The sequence below is a fragment of the Acanthochromis polyacanthus genome, chromosome 15 (assembly GCF_021347895.1).
Source record: "Acanthochromis polyacanthus isolate Apoly-LR-REF ecotype Palm Island chromosome 15, KAUST_Apoly_ChrSc, whole genome shotgun sequence".
Taxonomy (NCBI): domain Eukaryota; kingdom Metazoa; phylum Chordata; class Actinopteri; family Pomacentridae; genus Acanthochromis; species Acanthochromis polyacanthus.
Window position 1 is genome coordinate 20,194,613 of NC_067127.1, and position 27,137 is coordinate 20,221,749.

General features: G+C 39.1%; 1 protein-coding gene across 1 annotated transcript in view; it reads right to left on the bottom strand.

The window, feature by feature from the left end:
* Positions 1 to 27,137, bottom strand: part of piezo1 (piezo-type mechanosensitive ion channel component 1) — a 75,696-nt gene that overhangs the window by 38,774 nt on the left and 9,785 nt on the right. The window contains 11 exon segments of the mRNA XM_051960120.1: positions 887 to 1,067; positions 2,251 to 2,330; positions 2,536 to 2,639; positions 4,036 to 4,108; positions 7,516 to 7,623; positions 8,416 to 8,584; positions 14,085 to 14,298; positions 15,757 to 15,985; positions 18,520 to 18,661; positions 19,646 to 19,811; positions 20,775 to 20,870. Of these exon segments, the coding sequence (XP_051816080.1) occupies positions 887 to 1,067; positions 2,251 to 2,330; positions 2,536 to 2,639; positions 4,036 to 4,108; positions 7,516 to 7,623; positions 8,416 to 8,584; positions 14,085 to 14,298; positions 15,757 to 15,985; positions 18,520 to 18,661; positions 19,646 to 19,811; positions 20,775 to 20,870 (1,562 nt within the window).

Sequence of the window (27,137 nt, forward strand, 5' to 3'; positions counted from 1 at the left end):
TGAACTCTGAGCTTGCTGTCATTCCGGGAGGCCTGACAAAGGAATTCCAACTGCTGGCCATCGGTGTGAACCGGCCGTTCAAAGTAAGGCTGCGAGCGGCATGGGAGCGATGGATGACCGATGGAGACCACAGTTTCACTAAGAGTGGAAGGCAGCGCCGGGCGAGTTACGCCACAATTTGCCAATGGATTGTAGATGCTTGGGCTAACGTGGCACTGTTGTTCGAGCTTTCGCAAAAGCCGGCATCATTTCCGAGGCGCCGCACGGCACGGAAAGTGACTCTGACATGAAGAAAGTGAGCCTGGCATGTTTGATGGAGGTTTAGCGCAGCTGTTCAATTCAGAAACAGAGGATGAGGACTTCCATGGGTTTGATTGATGACGATTACCGGTAAAAAAAAAAAAAATGTGAATACCAAACTAAGTTTTGCTCCCGCTCTATTTTTAAATACGCACACTTGTGTGCTTGTTTAATCCGTGTGTTTTACCATGCCCGCGACTATTGATGATTAAAAAAATGTTAGTACTTTGTAATCAATACTTAAATAAAGCACAACCAAACTCAGTTTTGCTCCCGCTCTATTTTTAAATACGTACACTTGTATGCTTGTGTGTGTGTTGTTGTTGTTGTAAGGCCGACGTAGTAGAGGACACCATGAGAACGTTAAAGGGGGAAGTGTGGGCGTGGATTGTATATAAAACCCTCGCCATATAATCAGGTGCGCCTTATGTGTGTGTTAAATACAGTAATGGCACACATAACTGAGACTGCGCCTTTTGGTACAGTGCGCCTTTTGGTCGTGAAAATACGGTAAGTTCCAAATTTAACTTCATCATCATCATCATCATCATGCCACCTTAGTATCTACAGTTTGTTCTCATCCTACCATAGCTCCCAGTCTTAGACAGGGGTACTGGGCGCTGTCCAGTCCCAGCTGTCTGAGGCTCATGGTTCCCACAGTTGTTGGAAGTTCAGGCTGAAGCTCCATGGCCCAGACGTATTGCAGACAGCACAGAGCCAAGCCATAGAGCAGGATGAATGGAGAGCACAATGAGGCTGCATGCCGTCTGAAATAAGAAACAGCTAAATCAGTACGGGTGTATACTGTTAAATAACACATTCATATGGGTTAAGTCATAATGTAGACTGTTTTGTTAAAAAAAAAAAAAACAACATTATTGAAACCCCTTTAAAACTTGAACATCCAATCCAGAAATAAAAATAATGAACAATGCTTTAAACTGTGGATGTTTTAATTAAAAAGCAGCATTGATGGTCTTGCCGAGTCAAACGTTACAGCACGCCTAGTTCTCTTTGTCACAGACCATGAATAAAACATGGACACAGCAACTGTGATATCACCAATTGAACTACCTAATGTTTGCCTCATGTTTGATATTTATTTATCTATATACAGTAGTAACCTGTCAATCACAAGATAGCCAAGTCTGTAAAACATACCCCGCTTTATTGTCTATTTAACACTTTAAATTGCACCATAAATGACAAAATGAACAGCATACTGCATTCAGTGTTGAAACACCTAATTGAAACCTTAGATTCATTAGAAAAATGTTCACTTAAATAACAGATCAAAGGTGAAGTAGGGTCATTTTCTCATAGACTTCTGTTCAGGCAGCAGCATCTTTTCAGCATGCGGTGTAGTCTCCATTAGAAAGAACGCAGGTTTAAGGCACTTCAATGTTGGCTTCACTTGTCAAACCCAAGGCCTTTTATAAACACTTTATGTTCTTTCTTGCAGCCATGAGTGCATGTTCAGTGCTCATCAGGACATATCACTCAAGTCCACTTGATCTGTCACTGCACCGCATCCCATTTATTGTTCTTACAAGCAACCAATCAGACGATCCGGATCACGTCGCGATGCATTTTGAGAGACATCTAAAGACCTTAACGATCTAAGATTTTTAGATGTCACTGACCAAATTTGATAATGCTTCTTCTTTGATTTTCTCATTTATCTCAACTGAAATGTTAAATAAATACAATACTTATTTAGAGCAGAATAAAAAACAATAATTTGAACAAAGTAGAGCAAATAAGTATTGAGGAAAATAAAATCTGCCAACACCTCTGGCACGTGTGACAACTTTTGGGTGTTTCAAAGCATGTCTAGCCACTAGAAAAGAGCACACTGTTTCATAATAAATGTGTTGTCATGGCAAACACAAAACAAAGTTGCTTGTTGTAACATGACAGTTCTGTTCCAGCTACAGGTATTAACAGTACCTGGCACGCAGGATCCAGATAAGACAAGCCCACAGCAGCAGCACAAAAGTCAGCCAGCTGTGGTATGTGATACTCCAAACCTGAACAACACAGAAACAGCACAGAAGGACAAAGAGGAACTATTATAGATTCACAGTTAACTATCAGCATGAAGAAACAAGAGTGCCAAAACCATTCTTTGAGCAAAACTATTTTCATTTTACTAGTGTTAACTGAGTAGATGAATTAAGTATACTGTGTTGGCAACGTTACGGTCACTTTATAAATGTATACAATCCTGCTTACCATCATAGCTATGAGAGCACAGACATAACTCTGCTGCATGACCATCTTTCCCAGCAGGAAAAATGGACTTTCACTTCGTCGGCCACTGGAGGCCCCATTAACACCTGCAAAAAAATAAGTTATATTAATATTGAAAACATTACATTAGTACAAGAGTGGTCGCAGTGGTCGATCACAATCATGTGATCATCAGCAGGCAGCAGACGTACTGTTGACTTGTTGTCATAGTTGCAGTGAACCCTGTGTCTTGCAATAATACAGAAATCTTTAACAAATCCATGGATCCAGACTATAAGCTGCATCACTGCCAAAATCTAATCACTTGATCTTGATGTCATTTCTGATCTTCCCTGAAAATTTCACCCAAATCCATCTCTGAGTAATGTTTTGAAAGGACAGACGGACAGACAAACGTGCACCAATTGTCACAAAACTCCGTCGTGTGTCTTGGCGGAGTCAAAATAGGCCCCACAGTATTCTGTGCAATCAAAACTCAGTAAAGCTTTCTTTACTGAAATTTAAATCTTCCTTTTTTTTAGTCCACCTTTATTTCTGATAGAAGGCACAATCTTCTTTGGTGTGGAAGATACCAATATTACACAAATGTTAGAAGCTTCTTCTATTCTTCTTTTTTTCAGCCATTCTTTGTTAGAGAGAGAGTTTGAAACACTCCAAAGGTGTTTTATTGGACTTATGTCAGAGGATAACCTGGCCAGCTCATGGGGATCGCTTTTTTCTTCTTTGGAAACTTTTGGATCCTTATCATGCAGGATTATTTTCTTCTGCCAAGCTTGTTGAGACTGGCAATCATCTTATCAGCCAGTATTTTGCCAAATATGCTGGGCTCCATCTTGTTCTCATCTGAGCAAAGAATGTGTCCCAATGTGTATCATGCATCTTTCTATAAAGCTGCAGTGTTTTATCTTGCAGTTTTGTGCCTAAGCATAACTAAGGGCCTTCTTCAGGATGTTGTCCATAGAAGTTGAACTAATGTGAAAAGCCAATTTTGTGTCATTTGTTTGAATCTACCACCATTCACTATGGACACTGTCACTTTCAGTGAGATGAACACATACAGCAGGTGGTCCACTAATGGCAAGGTTATCAGTCCCCTGCCCCTCCATGTGCTGAAGCATCCTTGGACAAGACACCAAACCCAAGTTACTCCAAATTGTAAGCAAGCACCTTGCATGGTGCATTGGACATCACTGATGTGTTTGTGAATGGGTGAATGAGAAACACACTGTAAAGTGTTTTATTACACCTAGCTCAGACTAAACAGGCACTACATGAGTACTGACTCTTTACATATTTTTACATGTGACTGTATGTCACAGATGACTACTTCCAGATTGTCAAATGTATGTGAACCACCTAAATCCACAACAGACTGCCCATTTTATTTATATCTGATTATTTTTCTATTTTATGAAATGACACTTTAACAACCTCGTTTAATTATATTTAAGATTTCTAAGAAAAAAAATGAACATTGGGTACCCAGATCTGGCGCACTCTCATCAGCCACAGCTTCTCCTTTGCTACTTTCTGTTGTCATGGACAGGAGCATGAGCTGAAAGAGAACAGCACACAGACACAAAATACTGAGAGACAGATATCACAACACGGTCTCACGGGGATTCGTGAAACTGTCACGTCAGTTTTTGTTTCGGTTTCGTGCGCACCAACACGATGTCGTCATGTTTTTCGTGCCGCTCACCATGGATATCAAACTATATTTACTAGTGGACATATAGATACAGTTTTATTAAATGATGGGACTTGAAGCCCTATTTTCATGGCAACACGAAGATGAGTGCAAGTAGCACTTCAGATCTGTACTTAAGATATCAGGTTTTAGCAAAATGAGACATCTTTGGTTCGAGGGTGTTATTTTAAAGCACTATTCTGTCTGTGAGGCACAGCCGTGTTATCTGTCTGTTGTTTAGTTCTTTCAATGACTCTTGAGCACACTAGCCTGTGGAACAGAATTGACTGACAGTGGAAGTTATGACTTGTTTCAGGGTGAGGTTGAGAATCTTATGAAATATGCTTGCACATTGCTGCACTTATCAAAGAAATATCTGAACACATGCTGTTCTCCTCCTCTTCTACTATTTGTGTGTTACCATTTTCAAACTCCCCAAGTGGTCTAAATGTGTTTCTGAGACAACAAATCCTTTGAGATTTCCATGCTCTATTAATAGATATTTTATAAACTTTATTTCTTCAACCCTAACAATAATGTCTTTCCAGTAGGTTCAGTCTAATCATTAGAGTGAACCTCTAACATGAACTGGGAAATAGCACTAGACTCGTGCTTTTTCCCCAGTTCATATCAACCGATGATCCAATAAGTTTTATATTGCCGACTGAGGGACCTCTCTCTGCTCAGTCACTGCTCCTTAGTCTCACTATTTGCCTGCTTCATTGCAGGTAGAAGCTCAGTTTTTTGTTTGTCCTTAAAACGCAACAGTCTAATAACAATGATCTTAATCTGTAACCTCAGAACCTTCCATTCCCATGAACTATCACAGCTACCATGTGGGAATCGATGTGGTGAACAATTCTTGTATCTTGGAAATCGTTTCAGCCCAGGTTTCATAAGGTAATGAAGTCTAATTATTACAAGATTATATCTTATGTTCTGTTGACATGCTGTTGGGTTGTAATGTAGCAGGTCTATTCAAACACACAACCAAGACAACCAATCAAAAATGTTCTTTAATTCTTTGCCAAAAAGCAAAGAAATGTTGATTTCACATATATAGAACTGTGTCGGCGCTTCAGCAACCATCTTGGACACCTTATAGGGACAGAAATAGTTTACATTGCAGTCTCTATCACAGCATAAGCCACAGGGTCCAACATGTTATATACTTCTGGCCCCTTTGCTGTCACAAACAGTCCATTCCCAGACAAACAAACATCAGCCTCGACCATCACACGGACAACTTCTGTGCCTATAAATTGGAAAATAGCCCTTTTGCTTTGGAAGCATTCCTAAATCAACCACATGCACCACCACCTCACAAACCTCTGGCCCATCTCCTGCAGTAATTATATGCAAATAGTGTCATAACAGAAATTCCTGCTGCTGTGACCAGGCTTAAACCCCACCCTTCATGGCAGATACAAGCCCTAGCTGCAATCAGCATTGAGCCTGTGAATAAGTCTCAATCAACCTTGCACATCTGGATGCTAAAATTTTACCTAATTTTTCTCAGAATTTTTCCAAGTCCAGCCTTAAATTCTCAACTGAATTGAGGTCTGAGCAAATCTTCCAAGTCACTGTTCTCTTGCAGACAACATTAGCTTGTTCGATAAGTTTTCACTATATTTTACTACATTTATTTACTCCTGTTCCTTTATAAGATGTCCATCATGATACTGCCACCACTACGTGATGATGTGCTGGGAACTCTAGCCAACATTCCCCCCCCCCTCAACAGTGGCTTTCTCATTTCACTCTTAACATGAACCTCTTCTGGTGAAGAACCTAACAGTTACTGTTAGCACAATCTCTTCGATCATAGCTGCTGTCAGAGGAGTCACAGATCTCTTGGTAAACTTCCTTCCTCTTTTGTGCGAAGTCACTTAATTTCTTCAACATTTTACTATCATTAATCCTTGCTCCTGCCCCACACTCAATATTAACAAACACGACTTGTTATTTTCTTTTTTTATTATTTCAGTTTGGAATGAGCTATTTTCTAGTTGTAAATTGACCCACCTTCTTCAGTTTATTGTGATTGAGTTACATCTGATAAAAATTGATCTGTAAATGAAAAAGGCCTTCTGTGGAATTGTGGGTGGTGTGACTGATTCTCAAAAAACGTCTGTTCTGTCATCACTGGTGACTGGCTATTGTGAGATGCCACTTCGATTATCTAAAGAAGAAAGGCTACTTAAATGGTACATAAAAATCCATTTATATTGCAAAATAATAATGAAAGAAAGTCGTTTAGCTGGACTATTGCCCTGGTACTCATCAAAAATTTGTTTTAAATACTTCCGAAATTGGTGTGTATCCTGTACTCTGTGTGAATACAGATACTTTCTGTGTAGGGGCTGCCAGCCAATTGAACGTGTCGAGGTATTTCTATATTTTGGAAAAGAAAGACCTGAGGCTGCTCTTTGATTGGTAAAATTTCAGTCTTCCACTGAACACAGATCTCTGCAGGTCAGCACTCCAAATTTAGTTGGACAATTTGTAACGCTGTATCTCATGTCCACACCCTCTGTTAACTCGTTGTCCCAACTCCTGTTCTGTTCAGCAGAAGGTTCATCAACTGATATTGCATGGGAAGAGAGCTTAAGTCTAACTGCTGAGTTTCATCAGCCAGCAAAACTACAGGCAGCCATCCCCCATTCACCCACAAGACAGGCCATTACTGTTTAAAATATAGGTAGAAGTAGAAGAAGCCGAGAAAAGGAGACTTTACTGTACCAAGTGAAGGAAAGTGACAGACAGTTAATGACGGTAAATATGTTTTCAACCTTCCCCATGCTAGTTCCCTTCCTGGTTTTGGCCTCAGTGTCCAGGAAAATTTTGCTGTCACTTTAAATTTCCCTCTTATGGACAATCAGCTCCAGTGCCATACTGGTCATCACTGACACAGGCTGCAAGCAATGAATAGCTGTCTCACCCAATGCAGTGCCACAACCCCACACCCAGTAATCCCACATCACATGCTTGCAGACAGAGACTAAGGCTACAAAGCTCGTCTAGTTATTCTGAATCTCATCTGCATTGTATCTTATGTTGCTAACGGTAGACACAGAATGTTTTACGCAGAGAACATTAACTTAGGGAGCAGATCGAGTCTTGCAGAAAAATGCCATTTAGACACGCATCGCTACCTTGTAATATGACTGAATGGCATCCAGAATAGGAGGGGAAGTTATGGGCACTGGGCCATTAAAGTTCATAAAGACGGAACCCTAATGATGAGGTTCAAAAGAGTTACGAGTATCTACCTGTCTGTCTTCTTCATAGTCGTCCTTCTGTTGATTCCATGACCTTAACTCCACCATCTCTTTCTCTAATTCTTCCCTTTTCTCCAGCTGCTGCTCCTCATCAACCTTCTGGGAAAACATGACACTTGAGAAAAAAAACCAAACTGGTAGCATTTTAAAAGAAATGCTACAATGATTAAGAAAAGTTTAAGTTGTTTGCAGAGTCACAATAATAACGTTTTACTCTTACTGCCACAGCTGTTAAATACAGCGGGACTGTGTTCCCTTTTCAATCTGCCGTTGCCACCTCACTCAACAACTGTGATTTGCTGCAAATTACAATTGTATAGGAATGTAATGTTTTAGTACACTTGTTCAGTTGTAGTTCCTGCACGAATCTGTACCGCTGTTAGCCAAAATAACAAAATGTTTATTAAGTGTTCTTTATTTCAATATCAAGGCTGCAACAATACGCAAGTTATGTGATTAAAACCAAAACCACATCAGAACTTTTTTCAGTTGTTTATTTTGAGAAGTTTGATGACTTTTTATTTTGACAAATCTGAAACAGTCTTTTTTTTTTATTAACCATACAAAGTTAGTGTTTTGCCTTAACACTGGAATACGTAGATCTGTCTAATGAAATACCTGGAAATTAGCTAAAAATTGATCCAGCTATAAAACATGATTAGCTCATGCTGGTAACTGCTTGCTGAGCACACAGGGCTCCATTTTTATGTCTGTGCACATTTGTTGAACCAGCTAACTGGCATTGTGCCAGGTTGAACTGAAATAGGTTCTTCTACTGCTCTGGTTTAGTTTATTGATCAATTACCATGAGAGTGTGGCCAAAACAGCAGCACAGTGTGTGAGCACAATAAAATTTTAAAACTCTAATTAAATAAAAGAAGTGGTCCATACCTGGTTAGGTCCATTACATCCTGTTTTGAGAACGGTCACGATGGTGATATAGAGAAAGAACAGTATTCCTGGGTTGACATAAACTGGCCAATCATGACTGGTGTTAAGGTTGAGGTCATAGGCCAGGGAGCAGTTTCCTGCTATGATGATGTCTTTCAGACCGAACAGTCTAGGACAAAACAGAAACAAAGAAACAGAAAGGGGGGTATAAAACAGGAAGTACTTGAAAAACGGCATGTGGAAAAGTGTTTAATTACTACTATTGTCTGTATTAATACAGTGAAGAAAAATGTTAATTGTATAGCTGTAGCTTCAGAGTGCAACAACATTCCAGTAACATCAACAACTTGATTAACTTAATTACATTACATCTTTATTACAACTAAGCAGAAGGTCTGTGGAACTAACTTCTAACAAGTTGGAAAACCAAGATGGACCACAGAAAACCAAATGACTCTTATCCAACTAAACAAAACCAACTAAAAAGCATATTGGGGGTACGAGATTTTCAGTAAAATTGGGAGAAAATACTATTTTGAAAAAATGCTGCAGAATAGTCACTAGTGAACTTGAAACACTTCTCAGAAACTAAACATCTGCCAGATAACACTGAAGAACCAGGCAAAAAGCTGCAGATGGAGTTTCTAATGGAGTCCAAGAACCTGCAAAAACTAAGGCAGGAGTACCAGAAAAAAGAGGTTCCTGAGACTGTTTGAAACATGGGAACATAGTTTTGTGTACAATTGGCCATGTTAATGTTTATCATAAGCATTTGTGCATTTCATGTTTTGTTAGGCAGCTTATGAAAAAAAGAGGCTTCAGTTACCAAATCCGTGTAAAATGTGATTTATGCTCTTACTGACATGTGTGATACGAGGAGTCTGTGATATATGAAAATAATAGTGCGGAATCCAGAAATACGTGAAGTTAATAAAGAACTGGGTACATAAGTGATGATCTTAAGTGGGACAGGAAATAGATTGGTGAGCCAAGGGATTATCTACCAACTGTGGACCCAGAGGACAGAATGACATTGAGTAACACTGTTATTTGTTGTAATAATTGTTGTGCTATATTTGTTTTGTACCATGTGTTGTTTTATGTGTTTTCTGTTTCTATTTGCCTTCCACACAACAAAGGCAGATAAATGGGTTACATTCAATGCCACTACAGAAGATTCGTGTCTAACTAATGTACGATATCTACTGTTGCACCAAACGGCCTCACAATGAAGTCTGCAATGCAATTACGAAGGTGCATTCCTTCAACCAAGTTAAATGTCTAAATATGGATAAAACACCAGAACCTAATTAGTGTAGCATGTCATTTATCCCGGCTACAGACGAGCTGGCAAAGAGTTGGGGCTAATTGATGCCTGGAAATTATTTTAAGCCAAGTTACAAGGAATATACTTCCTTCTCTGACTCTAATCTGACTTCCTCCAGAACTGGATATATCTCCAGTCCTTACTTAGTCCATTAATGAGGGCCACAGTTGGAAATACACTTCTGTCAGAGCATGCACCTGTGAATGTAGTTCTTGCATCATCGGAGAACTTAAGAAGCACATTACAGTGGCATTTTAAAAACTCAGTGTTCAATCAGGAACAGTCATGGAGAGTCATTAAAACAGCCGTCTGAGAATTTTACGGTCACAGTGAGGGCTCTGTCAGTCCACGTGATATATTTTGGGTGCTGGACCCTGAGGATATGTTCACTGAATTTGAGAAAAACTGTCATTGATTAGAACCACTGACTTTGTCTTTAAACACAGTTCTTGTAAAAAAACAAACTATATACATTACATTATCAGTGTACTCAAGTGCTTCAATCTAGCGTCTAACCATATTACTTATGACACTCTTTTGATTTTTCCCATTCCTGTGAGCCATGTAAAGCTGAGCTATCCTAATGACAGAAATAGAAACAGACACCCTCAGTGTGATGACACTGGTATCCTCCGTAGGTCAATGACTGGGCTGATTGAAAGCAGCTGGTGAAGTGATACTGCCAGAGGGACTTATCAAGAACCCAGTGATATATTGATGGATGAGTGAGAAACTGAGATAGAGAGATTATAAGTCGCAGTGGAATGTTGCACTGCTCCTTTAGATTCTAGCTGGAAGCCAGTCATTCCACATGCACAAGTCCAGGAATCACATTCTTCACAGTCTTATGCTGTTACTCATGCACTGAAATTCTTCTTATTTTTTCTCTTTGTCTCTTCTAGCTTATAGGGGATTCTCTGTTGTTTGTTTAGAATATATAAAGTGCTATGAGATGCCATATGTTAGTTCAATAAGTACAATTGAACTGAACATTGTGCTTACAAGTTCTCTTTTTCTTTCTACAGGGATGCCAAACAGTCCAGAATGGTTATTACTCATATAGAATAACTATTCCCTGTTCTAAATTTAATAGAACAGATACGTAGCATTTGATTTTTGAACAATCTAGATTGTTCAGTTGGGCTCTAAGTTGTTAAAAGCCAGTTGTTGTTAGGGCTCCACATAAGCATGCTTTGTTCAAGCTAATTTAGTAGAGAGCATGGCACTATTTCATAAGAAGCCAACTCTACCCTTGTCCTAGGCCAAACTTCCTCAGGGAGGATGAATCTTATCAATTACATAAATCTATTGCCTATTTCTTGTACACTGTATTAATGCTATTTACCCATGACTTTGCATCGCCGAGCAAGAGAACACATGGCTGTTCCTGTAGTAACTAACAAACCTTAGGACCGATGCCCCTACATGATAATGATTTTAAAAGCAGTTCTTTGGTCTATCCATGGGTTAAACACAAAGAGTAAAACAAGGCATTTTGTAATCTAACGTACCTTCAGAATTGATTATGTGGTATTCATACTACACCGATCAGAAACAACATTATAACTACTGACAGGTGAAGTGAATAACATCAATCATCTTGTTATTCTGCTATGTTCTGCTGAGAAACCTTGTGTCCTGACATTCATGTGGATGTTTGACACGTACCACCCACCTAAACATTGCAGTTTAAGCAACCAATGTAAAAGTTGCAGCTTCTTTCTTGAAGTCATCTGTGCTTTGTAGCTGAAAGTTAGCAAGCGACTGTCCAGGCTTCCATTTGTTAAAATGTGACTCACCTAATTCGGTGCATGTGACTCTAGTTTCTGCTAGAAATTACACATTAGTGAAATGTAGATCATCAGAGTGCAGTGAATGTGTCTCTTGAGTTGTGATATAAAGACTACTGTATCTAGAAGGTGAGCTCTGTAAAAGGGTTTTGAAAAGCAAAAGTCAGATGATCGATCCAAAAAAAATCCTACTTTATGGAGTTAAATCCATCATTGAGACATGGAAGGAATATGGCAGATGTTTAAATCACCTAGAGTGGCCTCTATCAAAAGCTTATTGATCATGCAAGAACGAAACTAGAGAGGAAAGCCTCCAAAACAGGTATGACTCCTCTGAGGGAGTTACAACCTTCAGCAGCTGAGATCAGACAACAACTGTTGCCCAGACTCTTTGCCAATCAAAGCTTTTTTGCAAAGTGGCAAAGAGAAATCCACTGCTGGAAAGTTTAGAAGAAGATGTGTGAAACTCTGACAATAACTTAAAGACAGTTCATTGGTCTGATGAAACCAACATTGAGCTTTTTGGCTTTCAAGTTCAATGTGATGTTAGGAGGAAACCAAACACTGCACATCATCACACACACACCATCCTCACCGTGACGCATGGTAGTGGCAGCATCATGATGCAGGGATGCTTAGTAACAGCAGGCTCTAGAAAGCTTGAAAAGGTAGAGGGTAAGAGGAACGCAATAAAGTACAGGAAAATCCTGCAGGACAACTTAATGCAGTCTGCAAGAGAACTGTGATTTGTTTTCCAACAAGACAATGATCAAAGCATACAGAAAAAGCTACAAAGAAATGGTTTAAAGACAGCATGACAGCACATTATGAAGAGACTGAGCCAGAGCACAGACCTCAATCAATGAAGAATTTGTGGCTAGACTTGAAAAGAGCTGTCCACTCATGAGCCCCATGCTACCTGACAGAGCTTGAGCAGTTTTGCAAAGAAAAATTTGACAATATTGCAGTATCCAGCTGTGGTAACCTGTCTGCACAGGCTCACTGCATTAGTGATGACCAAATGTGCATCTACTATTGACCTGAAAGGGTTGAACACTTGTGCAAACACTGATTTTATATTTCAAATCGATTGACATCACTTTGTAGAAATTTGTTTTCACTTTGACATGAAAAAGTTGTTTTCGTAAATTCTTGTCAAAAAAAAGCCAAATTCTTCATGATTCAATGAGAAGCAATACAAGGGAAAAATCTTAATGTGAAATTATGCAATGAAACGTTTGTGAGATTAATAAAAGCAGTCACTTGAGAAACATTTTGAAGTTAAAATTTATTTATTTAAAAAATTTTCTTAGGTAATAACTTAATTTTTAATGCATTGTTATCAAGAATATGGCAACAGACTTGAACCTTGATTATCCCCCTGTAGGAGTGACTTCATGCCAAATAGCTCGCCACAAGCTTCAGTCTTTATTTGGAACCAACCTGCTTATTTCTTGCCTTGTAATTTGGCATGGACCCACCTTCATTCTGAAACAATGCAGATGCAACTAGACACTGGGGCACCTTGATCTGGGAGATCAGTTTTTGTGTTTTAAAGCTTTCCTTGGTTCTCCCCACAATACATGTGGTCACAGGGACATCAGGCTGTGTGGAGATGCTTTTAAAGCCTTTATCTTGACCATGTAAGGTTACTTTCTACCTCACCTCCTCAACTCTCTTTTTTCTCTTCAATTATTGTGGTCCAAACACCACAATGAAGACTTTACTCTTTTTTTTTTAGTATTAACAGAATAATGCCTTTTAAGGTTGAGGACATTTATGATAGTAAATGAATACAATAGAAGTTGGTCTTCCTTCAGTCAGGTCAAAAGACTCAGAGAAAAACTGCACAGCATCAAACAGAGAAGAGAACAAAACAAGTGGAACAGCATTGTGATCTTGTAAGCACCAGAGCGGGAGTGCTTTCCAAACACAACATCCCACTGCACAGCAACACTACAAGGTCAAAAGTGGTTCACCCTAGGGATATAACACCCACACAAAAGCCGAACAATGTCGTATATGCAGTCCAGTACAGCGAAGAGTGAAGAGAACTGTACAAAGGGGAAACTAAACAACTGCTTCATTTCATAAGTACATGGTACAACACATGAGAGCAGCAATTTACCAGCATCTCAAAGAAGAGGACAGTGACAGAGAGTGACAGATAGTGACAGAGAAGATCGGTAGTTTGACAGAAGAGTGACAGAAGAAATCTCTGTTGAACTGAAAAAGCCATTTCTGAACAGAGTGGGTGGTCTACAACATCAGATATCAGGTATAAATAAACTCATAGATCACTCCCCAGAAAGGTTCACAGTTTCCACTATTAATACTTTGTTTTGTCAGTCGCTACCTGACAAATTCACAACCATGCATACCTAAAGGCATGTGAGTCTGGTGTCATTAACGGGACATTAGCCATGTGTTTTGGGATGAGAATATATCCAGGTGAAAATGTCAACCTTTTTTAAACTACTAACTGGTTTACAGGCAGCTGAACAACTGATGGAATCATTTGAACTTCATGCACCGTGTGATAAAAGTCTTACCTGGCCCACAGACTGAGTGGAGGGAACAAGGCCTGGGCGAGCAGACTTTGATACAAGTACAGACAAATCATGTGTCCAGCAGTGAAGAAGCCCACCATCACACACAGCGCATTGAAGCCCACGTGGCTGATGGGAAGATGGCACGCCCACCATGTGCACATGCCAATGAAAAGCAGGAAGTAGATGGCTGAGAAGGCAGAAGGCTGTGTGATTCCTGAGGGAAAAACAACAGAGAAATGTTCAATATTAACAGGCAGAAATTCATGCCACAAGTTGTGCCTAGATGACTGCCATCAAACCAGTTCAATCCGTGGAATGAATTGTAATCGGTGGAAAGAAACAACACTTAATTCTCAATGAATTACTCAAACCCTTTCATTTTTTGGGGGCATATTTAAAGGAGTACAATAGCAAATATTGCTGCTTTCCCATACTCAAATGAAAAAACATATCAACTTCATCTACGAGCATCTGACAGTCACAGTGTGTGTTTTAGGACTTTTAACCCGCATGTAGTTCCTGCGAGTCAAATTGACTCGTTTTCAAGTTTCAAAATGTGGAAAAAATACATTTTCACAGTGAAACTTCTGATGTCCACATTTTCAACATTTCTGAGAGATTTTTGAACATTTTTTGGTAGAAAAAAAGAAATGTTAAAAAAATGTTTCTTTAAGAACAATTACAAAAAAATCTTCCAAAATCCAGCAAATTTTGCCAGATTTTGGATGATTAGTTGGAGAATAGCAGCAGCTCCTGGGCCGGCAGACTCCCTTGGAAAAGGAGAAGACAGGAAAAGGAAGCAGAAGTAAAGGGAGGGTGGGTGGGGCATAAGAAGTGAGAACGAACAATTGGTAAGGGCAGAGTGGTGTATATAGGCGTACAACAGGAAGGGGTGTGATTGAAGTGTGATCCTGCTCCTGAATCTCAGCTGAAAAATTTGACAGATTACTGTGTCAATGGCAGTGCAACCCACTGGTCAAGTCAGAGTATATATCATGTGGGCTAAAATGCTTTTAACAGCCCAGTTCAACTCCTGACTGGCCAGAACTGTGCTGCATGCCATTTCCAAGTTCTCTTTCCCCAAATTTCCTGTCAGCTTCAACAATGTCACTACTTCCTCTAGCAGTATGGCTACAGATAATTTTTTGGGTGCTTTCCTATTTTCTATTTCCTATTTCAAAACGATGGTCAGTGAACACATTCTCTGGGAATACACTAAGGTTCAAAAGTTTGGGGTCAACCACACAATTTCTCACATTTTTATCCATGTGCTAACATAACTGCACAAGGGTTTTCTCATCATCAATTAGCCTTTCAACACAATTAGCTAACACAATGTAGCATTAGAACACAGGAGTAATGGTTACTGGAAATGTTCCTCTGTACCCCTATGTAGATATTCCATTAAAAATCAGCTGTTTCCTGCTAGAATAATCATTTACCACATTAACAATGTCTACACTGTATTTCTGCTTAATTTAATGTTATCTTCATTGAAAAAAAATGATTTTCTTTCAAAAATAAAGACAGTTCTAAGCGACCTCAAACTTTTGAACGGTACTGTAGGTAATTTTTTAAGTAGCCTGACACCAAAATATTGTCAGATATATAGCTTGCTGTGAGGTTTAGGTAAGTAAATCTAAGAATGTAACTGTTGTTACTCAGTTCTTACCAGCCAAACCCAGTAGACACATGGCTAAGATCCTCCCCAGGTCCCGTAGAATTTTCCAGGCTGATACTTTCAGACGCTCAGCCAGCTGTTTGGCTCTGGTTGCTGTAGAAACCTCCTCATCAGGGTCATCTGGTATTGACCGTTCCTCTTCATCACCTGATTCCTCCTCCTCTTCCTCTTCATCCTCCTCCTCATCATCTGTTGTTCTGTCTGTCAGAATATCGTCTAGCTAAGGTGGGACATAAATAAAAAGAACGTTACAGTTACTAAATTACAGTTGCGTAGGTTTTCTTCAGGTACAGACAGTGCAGGTGCAGTGACCCTACAAGAATGTATTGTAAAATGTATTGTCATGTACAGCTGTGGCCAAAAATTTTGAGAATGAAAAATCAGAATTTTCACAAAGCCTTCTGTCTCAGTTTTAAAGGTGGCAATTTGCATATACTCCAGAATGTTATGAAGTGATTAGATGAATTGCAATTAATTGCAAAGTCCCTCTTTGCCATGAAAATGAACTTAATCCCACGAAAAACATCTCCACTGCATGTCAGCCCTGCCACAAAAGAACCAGCTGATATCATATCAGTGATTCTCTTGTTGACAGAGTTGAGAGTGATGACGAGGACCAGACTGTTCTGATCCGTCCTCAGAATATGACTGCATTCTGGACATTAAAGCAGGCTAGCCTTTGCATCTACCAGAACTTAAAAACCTTTCATTCACTTCCAGTCAACTGTAAATATCCCGGAATCATCAAACCATCAAATCCAGCCTCCTCCCTGGAGAACAAGCACTTCGCTTCTCTGTGTGCAACAGAAGGGAAAACTTGGACTGCTGACTATGCCTACGCACCGAACAACAGCTGAAAGTACCCGGCCTTCTTTGAGTCTCTTGGTAGTGTGCTGGAAGGGGTTCTACCAAGGGCCTCCATAGTTCTCCATGGAGATGTCAACACTAATGTGGGCAGAACAGACTGTGGAGAACGCTGATGGACAAATCTTGTAAACCAAAACGTGTTGAGAGTAAACTTGGAAAAACTGGCAAAGGCCACTGTTCGTGTGTTCGTCAACTCCCATGTCCTCCCACCACTTCTTGTAATAAACTCTCAGGCGTTGCTACTCTATTCATTCAGAAAGAAATTTAATTTTACGAGGTAATAAATAAAAAACATTATCAGCTCCTCATGATCAAGACGCTTATTTTACAGATCCACTTTCACTGTATAACACAACAGTAGCTAATCTCTTTTGACTAATGAAAATAGAAGATACATGTCACAGATGCTTTCAAAGTAAATCTCTCTACCCCACTCATTGGCTTCACACATTCAGTGAACAGAGACACTGTCTATTTTTTAGTCTTTTTAAGTTCTTCTGAAATAAATAGTTAAACCTGAAGTAGCGTCCTGTCTGAAATGCATTTAATGGGAGGAGTGCAGAAAAGTAGTGTAATGGTACAATGAAGACAGAAAAAATGTACCATGATTCGTTGCTTTTGAACAAAGATTACAGATGCAGTACTACCAGGTTCCAGCATATAATTACAACAAAGGTCAGACTGAGGATAAAGATAGAAACCCCTCCCCCTAATTACCAACAACTGCAACTACACATACACACAGAGTAATCTAATAGCCCTGTGAAGACTCAAAGTAGTACTAGCAAAACACTTATAATATGAAATGATAAGCTGTAACAGGTGCAAAGATGTAATGTTTCTGTTTACTGAGACAGAAATATCACACTAACTCATCCTCCAACAAAATCTGTTTTTACTCCTGTGTGTGAAAATATGATCTCTTTTAAACACAATGGCCTTTAAAAACAACAAAAGCACCAATTTGGGAACCAGACAGGTACAGTGGAGCAACATAGTGGAGCCCTTAGCTGTTAAAGATTCCCACATTTTTCTGCTGATACATAAACACAATTTGCATTGAGGGAATAATGTTGTTGTACTGGAAAGTGAAATATCAAATTGCTTAGAAACATTTTAACCATTAAAGGTCTTCAAATGTTAATACATTTAGACTAGGCTTATTATATTGTTAAAAAAATGTAAACACAGAAAAATGTATTTTAAATACTAGATTCTTCTCAGAAGTCACCTTTACACACTCTTTGTATTGCCTCAGCCAGCTTCATGATGCTGTCACCTGGTTTTTCAGCCGTTTTGCTGGAGTTCCATACTAACTATATGTTGCCCAGATTATTACATCTCCTCCTCCATGCTTCACAGTCTGATAACACATGCAGATACCATGTCTACACCTTATCTGTTTCTCTAAAAGAACAGTGATGTGTCAGTGGCAAACTAAACGTTGGTTAACTTGTGCTGCATTTTACTATTTGGTCTTCACTTTCTCCTATGACAATTTCACATTATCAGACAAACAAACAAAAGCAACGCATTCCAAGATCTCTGAAATCCTAAAAGCAGAACATGGTCCTGAGTGATTTGATAACCACCTTGGTGTGACCTCTTGGGGTGATTGTTGGGTGGTTGTTAGACTTCATGAAGCCAGGCATCGAAAATTATCCTGGCTATGTGGAACTTACTTTAAGGGACAGTCCCCAATAGTCAAACTAAACCAGATATTGTAAATGCACACTTGTTGTTGACTTGATAATAAACCTGATTGTCACTTTATATGACAGCACATCAGTAGTCAAACAGTGTGTTCACTTTGATTTTAGCCAACAACACAGCCTTGTCTTTCACTCTCTCCCTCTATTTCACACCATCACACACCCAGTGACTCACCGATGTAATGTTAGCGGCAGCCAACATCTCTCTGTTCCTGACCAACCGGCTGCAGAGGATGACTGTTACCAAGGCAGCCACGCACACACCTAGGTCAGGACACAGAAGGCGTATCACACCCCAAGGATCATCCAAGGGAAGCCTACAACACACATGCATATGTGGTAAGGTCAGGAAGGGAGGCGTGTGTGTGCAACAGAATAGTAACAAACTAACTGACAACTGTCATAGAGCAGCATAATGAGTCAAACTGATGGGGAAATAAAATCCCACAATGCAACACACTGCATTTAATAGTTGTCAGTGATGCTGCATAATGACAATGATTAACAGTTGTTCAACATCTCATTTTTCAAGTCAGTACTGACTGAAGTGTTGAATGTTCATTATATAGGACATAGTGAATTATTCAATAAGGAGGAAAATTCAGACATAGCCCAGAGAGGGAAAGCCAGACTAAAATCAAGCTGCTAAATAAATAACTTTTTTAACAATCACACAAAAAGGTAACATTGAGCATAGGAGCACGACATAAAATCATTATACAGCGCCCTCCATAATTATTGGCACCCCTGGTTAAGATGTGTTGAAAACCTTAAAATAAATTTTTATTGCAGAAGCATACTCTCACATTGAAAATTGTGGAAAAATGTATTACAGGAGAAGATTAGGTGCTGTTTTGTTGGCAAAATGGGGTTATACAAAGTATCAAAATCAGTGGTGCTAATAATTGTGGCACACATGATTTGATGTAAAAGAATTATTTCTTAATGTGTGATTTTTTTCCCGACTGAATAAATGCATTTGAATAAAAGGTTGGATTTTCCTCTTTTTTTCATTGTGGTCTTATATTATTTAGAAAAAAAACCTGAACTTAATAGAAGCTAAAGAACACATCTTAACCAGGGGTGCCAATAATTATGGATGGTGCTGTATGTGCAGCACCTCCATTAGGTCAGAGCTGGCAGAACCACTGATACACCCTACACATATGCTCAGCCTACAGAGGAAGACACAAGAAATGAGGTGTAGAAAAATGGCAGTAGGTACTCAGGACTTATGAGTCTATGGTAACATACAGACACTATCAGATCTATCTGTAGTGACAAGTGCACTAGTTACAAACCTGGACAGTCCTATATGCCTGGTTATGGTGTCCCATTGTGAACAGTTATCACCTATGGCAATATTGAGTGGAGGATACGTGTATAGGACCGTCTGGAAGCATATATGAGCCACGACAAACAGTAGGCTGGTGCAGAATACTGATTTGATAAACCAGCCTGTGCGACCTGGAAGAAAAGGAGATTAGAGGGATAGAGGAAACAGAGGTAAAACAACTGTCAAATACAACACTTTAAATGAAAGTCCCATAAACACAGATGGAAAAAAACAAATTTAAAGGAGAATTTTGGCATGATGGTAAATCCTCTTTTTAAACTGTCTTAACCAGAGTGAGACAAAAAGCTGTAATAAGTTTTGCCTAATTTAACCCTGGAACCAGCCGGAAAATACTAACTGAGCTCCATCAAAACTGAAAAATACAAGAACAAATGTAATGATAGGTTATGCTTTGCTTTTGTGTGTACAAAACCTGATATATCTTTTATTGCCCTGTGCCATATAGCTCTACAATTCATAATATTGGAACTGTTAATTTGAACTCAAGCCCACACATATCATGCTGTTACCACTAATACACATTAGCATAAAATTTGCAGTATTTCACGACAGAAAATAGTCTCCAATTAATGAATTTCCTATATTTGTGATGGGTTTTATTAGTTAATATCTTTTCAGTAGGAAGCAGTGAGCTCGGCACTGAGAACAGAAGACAGGGTCAAGAATTCAGAAAGTTGTGAGGACACGTTTCTCTGAAAAGGACTGAACAGACCGACAGCTGATATGACAAGTGCCATCCGAATGAGCCAGATGTGAAATAAGTGATATTATATACACAACAAGTGTTACTCCTAAGCTTGATTTCACTGCTTGATAGTGATCATCCTAGTTTAAAAAATAAGTTGTAACTAGTACAGCTGAGCATACTGTAAAAACAGAGTAATTTGCTATTCAGTACAAATGACAAAAATCAGTTATTGAGGAATGTCTTCAATGACATTGTTTTGTTTAGTCTTGTTTTGCTTTTGCCACTGTGTCACCAGTGCACTACTGTGATTTTGACACAAACTCCTATTCAAGGCTGTTGATAAAATGCCATGAGGCGTCGGACATGTAAACACAGATGATCTTACCTCTGATTGTGTGTTTGTTCGGACACAGGAACCATGGCAGTAACAAAAGGTAGAGGAAGTAAACCAGCGACAGGATGTTGTATCGCAAAAGACAAGCTGCAAAGACAAAAACACTGCAGTCAAACAAGATGCACAGATGCATTTGAGATAAAGACAAACTGAGACCTAATACACGTGCCTGAACAAAAGCTATGATTAAAAGAGGATGTAGTTATTGAAAAAGGGTTGCACAGTGACTCATCCTTCTATCCATCCATCGATCTATCCATCATTACCTCCACCAGGAGGTTATGTAATCACTGGAGTTTGTCTGTTTGTCTGTTTGCCTGTTAACAGCATAACTCAAAAAGTCATGGACGGATTTTCACCAAATTTTTACAGAATGTCCGGAAGAGCAAAAGTAACAATCGATTAGATTTTGGAGGTGATCCGGATCACCGTCTGGATCCAGGATTTTTTTGAAGAACTATGTACAATTGAGAGATGGCCGCCAGGTGAAAATCCGTCCATGACTTTTTGAGTTATGCTGTTAACAGACAAACAAACAGACAGACAGACAGACAGAAAGAAAGATGGCCTGGCAGAGGTCTGCGCTCTCCGAGTGCTTTTCTAGTTTTAAATGTATTTAGGCTTGGAAAAATCTGATACATATCTGCTATTTACCAAAGCCAAGAGGAGAGATCGTGGCAGTGAGGTTTTAGTTGCTTTGCACTGGTTCCTGGTAATACTAGGAGTTTGCTTTAAGGTCTTTCTCCTTGTTGACAAAAGACATAAGGACTAGGACTAATCTATATGGCTAATTCCCTTCCTAACTGTATATATTCAAGAACATTCTAATATTATGACTACATTATAATCTACTGTTGCTTTACTTGATGTTCCCAGCACCACACAAAGAAAATAAAACATGAAAGCTTTCTTGATTCACATGCCTAAGCTATGGAACACATATCAAGGAAGTCACCTCTCTAAATATTTAAAAAGTTCAAATGCTATGTTTTTACTTAAACTTTAAGTTATTTGTGACTTTCATAATACTATATTACCCCAACACAACTCATCCCTCTCAGAATGCAGACTTACTTGTGGTTCCTAAATTTTCACAAGTGGAATGGGAGGTAGAGCACACAAACTCTACCTCCTGTGGAATCATTTAATAGTTCTAAGGCTCTGACATTTAAGATTAGGCTTGAAACATCCTTTAATAATAAAGCTTGCTGAGGTGAACCTGAACCATCCCTTATTTATGTTGCTATTAAGCCCCTTTCACACATAAGCCACTTATCTGTTAAAGTTCCTCACCTTACCAGAGAGCGCCGCAGTACACACGGTATTTGTCACTTACTAGTCACTTCACAGTTTCACAATGAAGTTTTTCTTCCCCTATTCTACAAAGTGGTAAAAAAAAAAGGTTTTCGGACATCCCATGCTTCTGTGAAAAATTGCATTAAGAATCAATCTTATGTCTTCAAATGCAATTTATTTTAGTACAGTCAAACCCAAAATACCAAACAAATCCGAAAAAAAAGCTTTTTTATTAAAAGACACCATTTTTGTTGCAATGCTTCGTGTCTATATAAAGTCAGCACATTTGAAAGTTCTTCAGAGACAAAAATGGCTAAAATAAGGAACCTAACGCGGGAAACATGACTGAAGATTCAGATTCTCAGCCAGGAAGTCCAGATGCAGTCCTTCAGCAGTTGGATATACTCTGCAGAAATACAGTACAGATGAACCAACAGCTTGGAAAACAAACTAAGATCTGGGCGTCCAAGTGTTTCTTCAGCAAGAAATGACCACATCCTGATCCACATGTGCAGGTAAAACCACTGAAGACATCACAGAAGCTTCAGCAGCAGTGGTCAAACCAAACTGGTGTCCAGTGTTCCACCCACACTTTTAGATCATGGTTTAAGGTCCTACAAGGCTGTCAAGAAGCCCCTGATCAATGAGAGACAGAGGTTAGCCCAGCATCATTGGGCCCAAGCACACAAGAACTGGACAGACAGGAACTGGAAGAAGATTCTGTGGTCAGATGAGTTCGGTTTCCAGCTTTATCTTCCTGCTAATGTGAGGGTAGGCAGAAGGCCAGGAGAAGCATTATCTCCAGCATGTACATTACCTACTGTCAAGCATGGGGGAAGCAGTATCATGGCTTGGGAATGCATGAGTGCTGCTGGTGTTTGTCATCTCACTGTCTGGGATGACACATTGAACTCTGCCAAGTATTGTGTCATTCTCCAAACCCCCTTCTGCATGTACACTGTTCAATCAGGGTCAAAATTTGATGTTTCAACACGATAATGCTCCTTGAACACACCCAGGGCCAGTAGAACTTGGCTGCAGGAGCTCAGTATCCAGGCCTTAGAGTGACTAGCTCAGTCCCCGGACATGAGCCCCATTGAAAATCTGTAGTGGATTATAAAAAGGTCTGGTTCAAAGCATAAAACAAAGAATTTCGAAGAATTAAAAGCCGCAATTCCAGAAGAATGGGACAAGATTACCCCTCAACAGTGTGAAAGGCTTGTGGGGAACATGCCAGTCAGGATTAGAGCTCTACTGTATGCTAATGGCAGGACTACTAAATATTATTTTGATGATGTGATGGTTTATTTATTAACATTTATTTTTTGTTCAGTTTTGAACACCTTATCTGTTATTTGGTGACTTTGATACCGACAATGTTGAGAACTGACATACTGAAACTGTCAAGAATTTAGTTTTGTTAGTTTATCTTGTAAACAATAAACAAAAAAACACATTTTGCATTTGTGTCTGTCACACCTTTTGAAACACAAAAAAGAGTTTTCTATAAATATTTCATGATAATATTTGAGATTTTTTTTTCCACCACTGTATTTACAAAAGAAAAGGTGTCATTTAATTAATGTTTGTTTGGGGTTTTTGCTTGTTTGTTTGTTTGCTTGCTTGTTTTTGTTTAGATTGTGGCACTATCATTTCACCTCATGAGCCTGTCCAGATGCTTTACTGTTTGACGGAGTCCTCAAAAAAGCTTCACAAAACTCCTTCTGCTGGTTTTACAGTGCAACAAGGGGATTTTATTAGGTGTTGCTGTCTTGAAAGAATTAAGACAATCTGTGAACTTTAAGACCTGAAAATAAAGAAAATGTGCAGTCTGATTTCCTCCAGTTAAACACATGCAGTGATAATTATTTGCGCACCCAGAGCTGAGGTCTGGATTCAGGTCACCCTGTTGAGATCACAGCATGGAGGTAAGAAGCGTACTCTCTATCACCTGGTCCTTAATTTACAGCTTCAAGTTCTGTTTATTTAACGTGCACATCACTCAAATGCTTGGAGCCGTTTCAAAGTCAACAAGCACCGAGGAAGTCTTAGTACCATGTGATGTGTGTTTTATAAGTCACACATTTATTGAAAGGGAGATCATAAGACTACAGTGAATGTGTCTCTCAAGTGATGGTGGCACAAAGACACCAGTATCTGGAAGGTCCAGTCACCACTGAATCAGTACTCCTGACTATAACTGCTCTATGAAGACAAAAGAACTCTCCAAGCAGCTACCACTACCTATTCTTTGGTCTGAATAAAGCCGAATTGAGGTCCCTTGAAGACTTGCAAAGATAGTGGGTAAAATCAATGCAACAAAGTATATGGAAATCCTGAAGGACAACCAAATGAGAACCTTGACTTGGGCGAAGGTTTGATTTCCAGCAAGAAAATGATCAAAACACACAGCCAAAGCTACACAGAAATGTTTTAAAGACAACAAAGTGGATGTTCTGCATTGACCGAAGAATGGGGCACAATTGTGCAACAATGGTTGAGAATGATCCACACAGGCTCAGTGCTGTGGCTGCTGTCAAAGGTGCATCCACAAAGTATTGATTTGACAAGAGTGAATACTTTACTGCAGTCACTTAGTTTGAGTTTCATTTTTTAATCAATTGACATTACTTGGGAGAAAACTGCTTCCATTTTGAAATAAACCTGTTTTTTTAATGAATTGTGAACTGTGCTGGATTTTAGCTCTCATAGTGGACCAAAGTGTATCCTATAATAACATTTGTTACCAGTGTTTTTATAAATCACGTTGATAACATACACGACCATTCAAAAGTTTGGGGACACTTAGAAATGTCCTTATTTTTGAAAGAAGAGCATTTTGTTTCAATAAAGATAACATTAAATGAATCAGAAATACAGTCTAGACATTGTTAATGTAGTAAATGACTATTCTAGCTGGAAACAGATGATTTTTAATGGAATATCTCCATAGGGGTGCAGAGGAACATTTCCAGCAGCCATCACTCCTGTGTTCTAATGCTACATTGTGTTAGCTAAGGGTGTTAATAGGATAACTGATAATTAGAAAAACTTGTGTGTGAGTTTTCAATTGAAAACATGAAATTGTCAGGGTGACCCAAAACTTTTGAACGGTAGTATACATAAAATAAAATGAGTAAAATTAGAATTACAAGACTGTACAAACAATGAATTGTAGAAATGTAATATATCGTGTTAAATGTCTCTGGTTGAAGTCCTTTAACATCAGTCCTGTATTGATAAGAGGTTTAATCAGGTGTTAGCCTGCAGAAAAAAGTTATTTGCTGTACATGAGCTGCATGTGCTTCATTTGAAGAATGTTTTAAGACCTGAAGAGATTTTTAAAAAAGCAGCTCCAAACAAGAAGCAACCAAAAACAAGGAAAGCATTTGAAAATGATAAGTCTGGGATTCGGTTTTATAACATTTACTTAGCCATCCAAAATGTCTGGATTAGCCTGATCCTTATCCAACAAATGTATGATTCAGCTGCTCAGCACTTTACTGTCCACAACCACAGCGTCAGTTTCAACATACAGAACAAAGTAAGTGTTGAGGAGCTCCGCCCTGTGGCCCAGTTAATCATCAAACACACCCAAAATGATGTCTAGGAGCAGGCATGATAACACTGCTCAGTAACGACAGCACCTATCTCTTAGCAGCACTCTGCCTTCCATGTTTGTTATGTTTCCACAGCATGTCTTATTCATCCAGTCAGTATTTGTTTTTGTGTGATATTTTTGTCTCTCCATTGTCTGATGCAACAGCAGTTATGGCTTAATTATTAGATGTTGAAACTCTTCGTTCCAGTGCCCTGATCTCTGCTTCAATTCCTTTTTGTCACAGTACATTCACTTTGATGAAATCATTCTAGAAAATGCCCCTTAATAAATCAGAAACTGTTTGATTCAATCTCCTGAGTTGTCATGTGGTCTTTACTGATCAAACATGGACATAACATTTTTCTGCAAAACTGAATGTACAAATACTCATGACGTACTCATACACCTCATGACATACACTGCCATTCAAAACTTCAGGGTCACTTAGAAATGTCCCTTTTTTAAAACGAAATTTTTGGCCTTTATTATAGTGCACAATGGAAAGAGAGACAGAAATGTGGGAGGGACCTGCAGTAAATGGCCATGGGTCGTACTCAAACCCATGACCGCTGTGTCAGGACTATAGCCCCTTTATGGGTCACACACTAAAACAGCTGAGCTACAGGGCCGCCTTGAAATGTCCTTATTTTTGAAAGCAGTTTTTTTTTTCAATTTCAATTAGAAAATCCTTGTGCAGCTATGTTAGCACATGAATAAAAGTGTGTGTTTTCATGGAAAACATGAAATTGCCTGATTGACCCCAAACTTTTGAACAGCAGTGTACATTCTATCAAGTGTTTATTATTTATATGGCTTATAATTACTCAATAATAGTATTTCTAAAAGTAGCATATTTACAGAGAAGTATTTCTAGTTCATGTTTTATTTTTGTTTTAGGATCTGAGTTATTATTGAAAAGTATGGCTTCTTAGTCCAGATAGCTCTAGAGTTAATTAAGCTTTTCAGTAATTTCAACTACCTTCTCACTGGTTGTGATCAGTCTTTCTAAAAGCTCCATCTGCCAATAAGTTCATCCATCCATTATTAACCACACCTGACGTGTACGTCAGCAAGGTTACTGCATTCGCTTCGGTATCTGGCTGGCTGGGTAAGTATGTATGTGTGTGTATGTATGTCCGTTCCGATATCTCTGCAAGTGCTGAGGTCAGGATGATCAAACTTGGCACTGAAGATCGGTCTAAGGTCCCCTGCTCAGTTGTGGAGTTAGAGGTCAGCAGATCAAGGTCAAGGTCACAGGGGTCACTTAGCACATTTCTTGCATATTGCATCATTTGTATAGGAAGGGATATACGTAGGATGATCAAAATTGATACAGAGTATCATGCAAGGGCGTGGTTCTGCCATCTACTGAGGGCTCGTCTAGTTTATACATCGCTTAATCCTCAGTAGAGTCACAGGGGGCTGGAGTCTATCCCAGCTGACTTTGGGTGAAGGCA